At 28.8% G+C, this 9,971-nt stretch overlaps 1 protein-coding gene across 2 annotated transcripts in view; it reads right to left on the bottom strand.

The window, feature by feature from the left end:
* LOC117174731 (GPI-anchored CFEM domain protein A-like) overlaps window positions 1–8,560 on the bottom strand; it is a 9,648-nt gene extending 1,088 nt beyond the window's left edge. Inside the window, exons 1-4 of one of the 2 annotated variants that reach the window (XM_033364055.1) lie at window positions 8,466–8,560; window positions 8,337–8,381; window positions 4,530–4,703; window positions 3,011–3,097 (exon numbers count right to left, since the gene is read on the bottom strand). In XM_033364055.1, the coding sequence (XP_033219946.1) occupies window positions 3,011–3,097; window positions 4,530–4,703; window positions 8,337–8,381; window positions 8,466–8,538 (379 nt within the window). In that variant the 5' untranslated portion in view covers window positions 8,539–8,560. The remainder of the gene's footprint in view (window positions 1–3,010; window positions 3,098–4,529; window positions 4,704–8,336; window positions 8,382–8,465) is intronic. The other variant, XM_033364056.1, reaches the window with a different exon arrangement.
* Between the last annotated feature and the right edge of the window lie 1,411 nt (window positions 8,561–9,971).

Here is a 9,971-nt window from a genome sequence, read left to right as displayed (position 1 = left end):
GATGACAAACATGAATGATAATTAACACAAATCTCGACATTAAAGCGATTATTTTAAAGCACTATTTTATGAAAAACAAGAAAAAATTTGCCTCAGTCCAGTTTTGAACCGGGAACGTGCCTCTCCATGAGTGGAGCGTTAACCAATCATGCCACCGTTACCTCAGCAGACTCTTTCTTGTTATTCATAGCTACCTTTTCTTTTTCCCAGGGGACTAATATAATTATTTCTTCACTGTGTCTTATTATAACATTTTTTAATGGTGGGTACATTTGCAAAAATAAATGAACCATTAATCAATTTATTATTAATGAAAATTTAATACAGAAATGCAATTGTTTAACTGATTTCCACTCTCTTTAAATATTGTAACGATTTTTTTATTTTGTTGAGGTAGTTATGCCAAAAATTAAATCCGAATAAAACAGATTTACTATCATTAACTTTTTTTACATAACTATATTTGTAAATTGTTTGGTTAATTTAAATATCGGAAACAGTAGAGTTATACACATTTTTTTTTGTCAACGACGATTTATTAAAATTGAAGAGTTTAAGAAAATATGGCGAGCAAAAACATTAATAAACCATTATTATATCACAAAAATATTGTTAAATAATCATTTTACATGACTTTCAAACTTTTTAAGTAAAAAATAATTATTTTTCTTTCATAAGGCATGATTGATATCATTTGAATTTTTTAGATAATTGAAAACCTTTTTTTTCAGACACCTAATTTTTGGCAAGACAACAAAACACAATCGAATATTCATTATAGTAAAAGGATTTTTTCGAAATCTCTTTTTAATATAATATTTTTATTTTATTTTATTCAAATATTCGTTGAAATTTTAACCTATTCATAACTTTTTTACCCGTTAGTATTTATATTTCTTGAAATTATTATCATTCAATCAATAAAACATATTTTATTCTTTTCGGGAATTTGGAAAATAAATGTTTTTACAATGTAGTTCTTATTTTTACTAAATTTTTATATATACTATTTTTAATAAAATATTCGTAAATTGAAAGTCTGAATTTAATAGTTCTGACAGAAACTGAGTTTATTTAAAATATGTTTTCAGAGATAAAAAATCATATCTTTGAAATGAAAAATGTTCTCACTCTCTTTGTTAAAGTATTATTAAAGATAGAAGTAAGTAAAAATATTTGGCTTCCTTACGTCTGTGAGAAATTTAATGCAGAATATTTCTAAACAAAAAATATTAAATAGGGTAAGAAATTTAACGGATGTAACGCACAAGTATGACCAAAAAATTTTGTTTCATTCGTTCTGAGTTACTGACAAGCAATAATTTTCGTTCAAGTATTCTTAAACAAAAACAAAAAATATATTGGCTTACTCACATTTGTGAGGAATTTAATGCAGTGTATTTCTAGAAAAAATCTTAAATTGAGTAAGAAATTTATTCTTTAGACGAATTTGTCCGAATTGTAAAGCATTTGCGACGATATTTGTCCACAAAAATTAATTTCTGGACGACTGTTTTTTTCTTAAATGAAAGATAAAATAATAAGAAATAAATTGCACATGAAATATTAAAAAAAGATATATGTGCTCCAAATAAAAATTAAAATAGTTTAAGATTTGTTTACTTAAAATTCTGAATTTTTTTTAGTTTCATTTTCATAAAACGAACACTTCATGGAACTTTCACAATTTCAGAAAAATTGATAAAAAAAACTTCGAAGTGACGTAGCTCTTACAATTTTCAAATTCAAAAAAAAATATTTAAATAGAGCCAATATTCATTCTCCTGAAGGGCATGCTCGTTGGTGACCACGTGACCAAACTAGTCCCCGGTTATGAACATTTTTTTGGTGTTCACTGTATCTACATGGATTGAGATATCGTGTTTAAAATTGTACAGATTAAATGAAAAGCACTAAAGCACGTTTCCTTTGCTTTTATGCATTTCAGATGTTTTGCTTCGCGTATATTGAGCACTGACACAAATTTTGTACTAAATACTCTAAACTTTACAAAAAATTTATGTAAACAATAAAATGTGCACACTCGTTGCAAATCAACAAATAAGTAGCTGCACATACGTAACATATCATTATTTTTGAAGAATATTTTTAGCAATTTCTAGCGGAGAAGAAAAGAAAACTGTTTCACATCAGTACAAAAAATCTACAAGAATATTTTGCCATTAGAAAATTTTGATTATTTTCTAAAGATGCACATTTCTCAAGATGGGACTTGGACGGATGTATGAGCTTCACATTCTAAGATGTTCCTAGATTTTTTTAAATCAAGGCATCTACCTTATCGACGTTAAAAATTTATTTCATATTCCTATTATATTTAACTAAACTTTCTTCTTAATTTTTAACATTTTGATATATGCAAACGTTCCTTAGTGCTTTCTATATCTTTACGACATCGTTACGACATCTTTACGACAACTTTACGACAAGTTTACGATATCCTATTTACATGTCGTTAAGGTGTCTTTACGATATCGTAAATAAGTCGTATGATCTGACGATCTCTTTACGATATCGTAAAGACACCGAAACGACATGGACATAGGTTGTCGTAAAGTTGTCGTAAAGATGTCGTAATGACGTCGTCAAGATGTCGCCAAATTTTGTGTCCACTGGGTTCATTCTCTACACAAAAATCTCATGAACGAACTTAGTTGCGTGATCTCCACTTTACCGACGTTCAAAGTTTCTTTTTTTCTCCGCTAGACATCGCTAGAAATGCTTCAAAAATAATGATAGGTTACGTGTATTCAGATACTTATTTGTTGATTTGCAATATCGAATAAAAAAATGTGAAATGCATTAAACCAAAAATTATCTACAAAGTGCTATAACTGGAATTGTAATATCATATTTGATCAATTTATAAATAAACTTTCTTAGAATTATATGTATTTTTAGAATTACTACTTTTAGGGCATTAAAAAAATTAATAATAGGATCTACTTCCATAACATGCAAATAATGTAATAAAATAAAATATTGATACCTCCTCCACCACCTTGGGCAAATGCATCAGTGCCTGCTAATGCCACGCTGGTTGCATCGAATTCATCTCCCGTCATAAATGGAGGCCCTACGAAATTTATATATTATTATATCTTTTTATTACTTTTTAATTTTAAAATGCAAAAATTATTTTTGCAATTTTATAAATAATTATCACAAAAATGAAAGAATAAAATTGTGAATTATCTAACAATTGAAAAATAAGTAAACGAAATGTATTACTCTCACCACTGGTTAAATTTTTCCTCAAACCCAAAGAATACTACATTTCATTAGGTACATGAAAAAAGACATACTGTAACAATTGAAAATTGTTTAAACCGAGCCTAGCTGACACGGGCTATTTGGATCCCTAGGTCGAGGCCCCTACCAGACCGATCTCCATTTTTTGGAATCGGCACGGGAATGACCTGCGGCCTGCACAGCGACCAAGAAACATCCCTCCGTTGGTATGGTGGTCTGCGAACGATTATTCATTAGGTTTCTCGTGCAATTCGACCATCCCTCTGAACTAGGGTGTAGAGTAATCATGCCCGTGACTATTTGGCACCTAGGGGTTACGAAGGTGTCCTAACGGCCTCTCGGGGACACTGGACTACCTCCCCAAGTAATAAGAAGAAGGAGAAATAGTGGTGGTGGCGAGGGTAAGGTGTTAGGTCCTAACGGGTCCAGCATAACGCTTTCCTCCTAATCTGTCTCTACGGCAAGCCAAATTCAGTCTGAGGCTGTGCCCCTAGATCTTCTGGGAGCTGAAGGCTTGACGGTTCCTCTAAATGAAGCTATAAAGACCGAAGCGGCGAATCAGTCCATCAATAAGAAGAAAAGCGTCAACGGTTCTCTGAAAAATTGATGAGGCAAACGCAGCAGGCTAGTTTAGCAGCTGCGGTACCTAGAAAATCGGCAAATATAACGCGGATAACCAACACTAAGGCTCAGAAGCGCTGCTCACTACAGAGCACTTTGAACTCTTCAGAGAGGCTACCTGGAGGGTACTCGAAAGAGTGTCCAAGATCACTGGCCTTAAATCAAGACCTCCTTTTACAGGGGAGAGGTCTTTGTATTTGTCTCTTAAAGTGACTGAAGTTGAGTTGTTCCAGAAGAGGGTCAATTTCAAAAACTGCCCCCCCTCACTCCACCAGTCCCTTAATACTCTTACGACCTGTTCGGGAGTCCAAAGAATAAGTGTGGAAAATCTGATCCCTATTGGTCAGAAACTGCGAATGCCCCCTCTTCCCACCTGTGCCAACATCAACATACCTTGAGGACCTGTTTGGGATCCAAAAGAATATGTGTGCAAAATTTAGTAACGATTTGTCAAAAACTGTAGATTTGCATAAGCATCATCCGTTTTAAGCCACTTGATTTTATATATAGATATACAGTTAATGCTATTTTGCATTATTTATTAAACAAAATTGAATCCCACAAATTCGAATTTTATATAGTAGATTGTTTTTGTATTTAATATCAAAATTGATGATGAATTTAAATATTAATACCTCCTCCATCTCCATGTCCTCTGCGAAAACTACCTCCTGGCATATCATGTCCATCAGGTCCATCAGGGAAGCCCGCATTTCCAGAACATCCGATTCCAAATTTTCGAAGGCCCTCAATACCTTCACCTGATGAAGATGCGCTTGCATCGATATGAGCTCTACTTTCAGTGTCACCTAAAAGTTGAATTTAATAGAGGATCTTTTGTCAAGAAAATGAAAAAAATAATAATAATACGAAAAGAACTGTTATAGTAGATGCAAATATTTACGTTTAGTAGGCTAAAATATCGCAATATGAACTATGTGATGTGTAACATATACTAAACGTTGTTTAGTTTCATCCGGCTGCTTTTACTATACAGATTAGTACCAACCTTGACTATCTGTTAAGTAACAGCAACTACTCTAAATCATCTTTTATAAAGAGAAATTACTTTGCCTTATCCCTTAGTAACAGCATCTACTCTACATCATCGTTCAGTAAAAGCAACTTGTCTGCCTCATCGTTTAGTGGAAGGAACTAGTCTGCTTCATCGCATAGTAAAAGGAACTACTCCGCCTTATCCACAAATAAAAGAAACTATTCTTACTCATCGTTTAGCAACAAGAACTACTTTGACTCATTGTTTATTAAAAGGAACTACTTCGTCTCATAATTTGGTAAAAGGAAGTACTTCAACTCATCCTTTAGTAAAAGCAACCACTGTGTCTCATAGTTTAGTGAAAGGCACAACTGTGCCTCATCCCCTCCCTCTTTTCCCAACTCATCATATGGATGTTGCCCGTTTGTTCAGGTCGGACGCGTGTGTGCTGAATATTCATAAATGTTAATAATTAGAATACAAAACATATAATCAGTTATAAACATACAAGAATATACTACGTTCCTGCTTAATATATCCTGCTAAACGAGAAACTTTCATGCGACCACCTGCGTAGTAGGCACTACGCTCCCGCTTCGTATATTTTACGGAGCAAGAAACATTCATGCGACCGCCTGCACAGTAGGAACTACGCTCCCGCTTCGTATATTCTACTTAGCGAGAATCATTCATGCAACCGCCTGCACGGTAGGCACTAAGTTCCCGCTTCGTATTTTAAAATCATTTAAATCTTCCATAATTTTTTTCTTCAAATTTTCCCTAGTTAAAAAAATTGCCTTAAAATACTTCCAATGCTTTTTTTACAATTTTGCACATATTCTGAAATACTTTAATATATATTTTCTTTAAAATGGTTTAAGGAATATATATAATTTTTTTTTCTCTTTAAACCTTTTCAAATGATTGAAAACATTTTTTTTCTATATCTTTAAAAATATACATTTTGTTAAAATTCTTTAAACCCTTCCAAATTTTAAATTGCTTTTAAATCATTTTAGGCCCTTAAAAATATCTTTTGAATTGATTCAAATTTTTCGTAATACTTTTTAAAAATTCTGCAAAATAAGGAAATTGTCTTTAATCTTACAGATTATGTTATTGACAACTTTAGAATCATTTTCAAATATAGCGAAATATTTTTAAACATTCACCTATAATAATAGCATAGAAAGAAATTATTAAAAATGTTCCCAGGATACTTAAAAAAATTGTATCCTTCGCTTGACAACTTTCATATCTTTAAAATGGTTCTTTTTTCCGAAATCTTCAAATATCCACATTTTTTTACCTTGAAATATTTAAAGTTTGAAAGTTTCTATTTTTGAATTTGGCTTTAAAATATTTTAAATAAAGAATCATACAACATTTTTTCATGAATCTAATGAAAAGGTTTTTAGTGTCTCAAAACTTTGAAAATTCTCCAAAAGTTTTAAATTTTTAGAAAAATTGTAAAAATGTACATTTTGTTCACAATTTTTGTTTAAACCTTTTCAAATTTCTAATTTATCCTTATCATTTTCATAACTTCTAAACCTTCTAAATATATTTGGAAATGATTTGAAAGTTTTCTAAATGATAGGTAATTAAAAAAGTAGCCTTAACGTCTTCCAGATTATTTTATGAAAATTTTATAAATATTTTTTAATAATCTCTCAAAATTAATTTTTTTTAAATAATAGGATTTTCTGAGGAAGCCTAAGACAAAATTGTCACTCTTTTAACATCCTTCAAAATTTTTTAAAAATTCCTTGTTTTCAAAGCATAAAAAAAACGTTTTTTAATTTTTAAACTCTTTAATACTTTTAAGGTATTTCTTATTCCATTTAAAACTTCTTAATATCTCTTAAATTTATCCAAATTTTTTTGCTAAAATTTTGGAATTTTGCATATTTAAAATATTTCGGCTTCAAACTTTGTAAATTCTTTTTAGAAATTTTACGAAAACATTTCTTTTGAAACCTTTCAGGATTCTGAATAAGCTTTAGCATTTTTTTCAATATCTTCAAAAAACAAAATTTTGTTTAAAATATTTTTGAATGCTTCAAAATTTTTAATTATTTTCAATCTCTTTAAATCTTCCAAACCTTCTATACATCTTTTATAATTATTCCATTTTTTTCTGCAATTATAAAAAGTTGCATTTTTAATTAAGCAAGTAGCCTTAACATTTTGTGGATTTACTTTGAAAATGTAAGAAATCTTTATTTATAATCTCTCGAAATTCATTTTTTAAATAAAAAAATTTTTGGATTACCGTAGCAATATTAAGAAAAAATCTCCATTATCTGCAAACCTGTCAACTTTCTTAAAATCTTCTTTTCTCGAAATCTTTAAAGAACGATTTTTTTCTTGATTTTTGCAATCGTTACAAGTTTAAAGGCATTTTTTAATCTTTTTAAAAAACCTTAATATTTTTTAAACATGCTTTAAACCTATGTCTACAAAATCTAAAATAATCTACATGTTGTTTAAAATGTTTTTTTAATATTTGAAAGATTTTAATTATTTTAAATCTTTTCAAAACTTCGAAATATCAATTTTAGACATTTAAAAATTTGGCTTCAGACTCTCGAAAATTATTTGTCAAAATTTTAGGAAAGTATTGGATATGTTTTGGAATATTTTCCATTTGTCTCTTAGAATACATTTTGCGAAGTAAAAGATTATATGAAATTTTCCTATGAATCTTAAGAAAACATTTTTTTTAACCTTTCAAAATTCTTTAAATCTTATACATCTTTTTTCTTCAAAATCTTCAAAAATCGACACGTCGTTTAAAATATTTTCTAAGGTTTTCAAATTTTAAATTATTTGGTATGTTTTTGAACCTCTAAATATTTTCCAGAATGAGTTGGTTTCTTGCGAAAATTTTTATAATATTCTGCCGAAAGCTTCCAATTTTTTTTCAAAATCTTCAAGAACCCACATGTTATTCAAAATATTTTGATATCATTTAAGATTTTAAATATTTTAAATATTTTTCAAACATTTAAACCTTTTTACTATATTTCAAAATAAGTTGGTTTTTGTCCTGATTCAAATTTCTCCTGCAATTTAGAAAAAAGGCCCCATAGGTATTTGAAAAAATAGCACGGAGATCTGCTCGATTCTTTTTTCCACAATTGTGAAAATATAATTAAACAATATTTAAAGTTGTTTTGAGAAAAAATTTAAATCTAATATGTTTCGAGGAATGTTAAGAAAACTTTTTCATTCTCTCAAGAACTTTCAAAATCCTTGAAAAGCTTTTATTTGGAAATCTTAAAGAATCAATTAAAAATTTGGAAAATACTTTGAAATATTTTTTATACTTCTTATATATCATCTACATTTCTACATGTTTAATGGTTGTAAGAGGTAATACTTAAAAAGAAAATTTTTAAATCAAAATGCAGTGGAGCTACACCAATTATATACTACATACCAAAAAAGCCATCACCAGGTAAAAAGGTAGGAAAATCAGGCCCAGCTTAAAAATAGAAAAGTATCTAATTTTTAATTAACTTTCAGAAAATTTATTTTTTTCCAAATAAAAGTCACTTTAGTTACTTACTGGGACGAGAAAAAGGAAAACTTTGCACAACTGTAAAAAGAAAAATTAAATTTCCTGCGAAAAAGAACTTCATGATTAACTAATAAAGATTTACACTGATATTTGAGATGAAAATGAACTTCATTTCAAAGCTTTATATACATTCAAACTGTGTCTAAATGATCCTGCCACTCAAATTGATTTTACAGCGATCAGCCGATAAAAAGTTTCAATACAATTTTTATTATGCAATTCTCATAAAATAGTGATATGTATAAGTATTTTTTAACAAAGAGTTACGTATTCTTTACTATATATAATCAGCTAAGTGTGAAGGAAATCGAGGTTTTTCCCGGATTTAGGTTTTAATTGTTGCGTCACCTCGTCACACTTCGTCAAAATCTGTTTCAAAAAACATCGACGAAAACAATGTTTATAACAAAAATAGAGCGCAAAATATCAAACTTTAGCAAATTGTTTAATTTTATAAATAACGGATAATATTGATATATTTGCTTTCATATTATGGTTTTGATCAGGTAAAATGTATTAAATGATTTAATGTTAATTGTTTTTTGTCAACTGGTCTAAAATCAATATTCTTGAATGTTGATGTTTTTTCTAAATTGTTAGAAAAAATTGCTCTCCCACTCCACTGGGATATGATCCCAGGTATTTCAGATTGCCGGTCTAATGCTCTTATCCACTTAGCTACGAATTTAAGAGATTAATTTCTTCAAAAATCATTTAATATTGTCAACGGGTTTATAAATAGAATTATTTTATCATTTCTAATAAGTATATTTAATCAAAAAGTTAACAGATTTGTGGCCCTTATTATTAAGGAAACATTTACTATTACATTTTTTTTCGAAATAAGTTTTTAGAATAAGAAAGATTAATTCTCAATAAAAAATATTATATATACTATTTCACAGAAATTTCAACAAAATTGCAATTACTGATATTTCCAACAAAAAATATTTTAATTTGAAAAAAAAAGGTAAATTCATGTTTAAAAAAAGCAGAAAAAAAGAGATAAAAAGCGTTTTTAACAACAAATTTCTGCATTTAAAATAGTAGCTTTTTCTAACCAAAAACACTATTTTTATCAAAAGAGTTGAATTTTCAACTAGGAAAGAAAAAAAATTTAACCAAATTATAATTTTAATTTCAAAAATTTCCAAAATTCATTCTTAAAATATCTCTTTTTTCGAAACCTTTAAGGAACTACATTTTGCTTGAAAAGTTTTGAAATCTTTTAAATTCTGTTTTGAGATATTTTGTGTTCCTTTAAACAGTTTAAAAATACTCATGAAAGCTTATACTTTTCTTTCTTCAAATTTGGTTGATACTGCAAAGTTAAATGATTGTCTTTGATATCTTCTAGATTATTTTATGCAAATTTATAAAATAATTTGAAATACTTTGAAACCTTTCGAAATTCCCTCTTTAAAATGATTGTTCTAACCAAAAATTCATTTGACATTTTCGCAGGGATCTTAAGAAAAAATTATATTCTTTGAA

This window comes from Belonocnema kinseyi, chromosome 6, assembly GCF_010883055.1.
Source record: "Belonocnema kinseyi isolate 2016_QV_RU_SX_M_011 chromosome 6, B_treatae_v1, whole genome shotgun sequence".
Taxonomy (NCBI): domain Eukaryota; kingdom Metazoa; phylum Arthropoda; class Insecta; order Hymenoptera; family Cynipidae; genus Belonocnema; species Belonocnema kinseyi.
The sequence above is the reverse complement of the archived record's forward strand: the minus strand, read 5'-3'. Positions and strand labels throughout refer to the sequence as shown.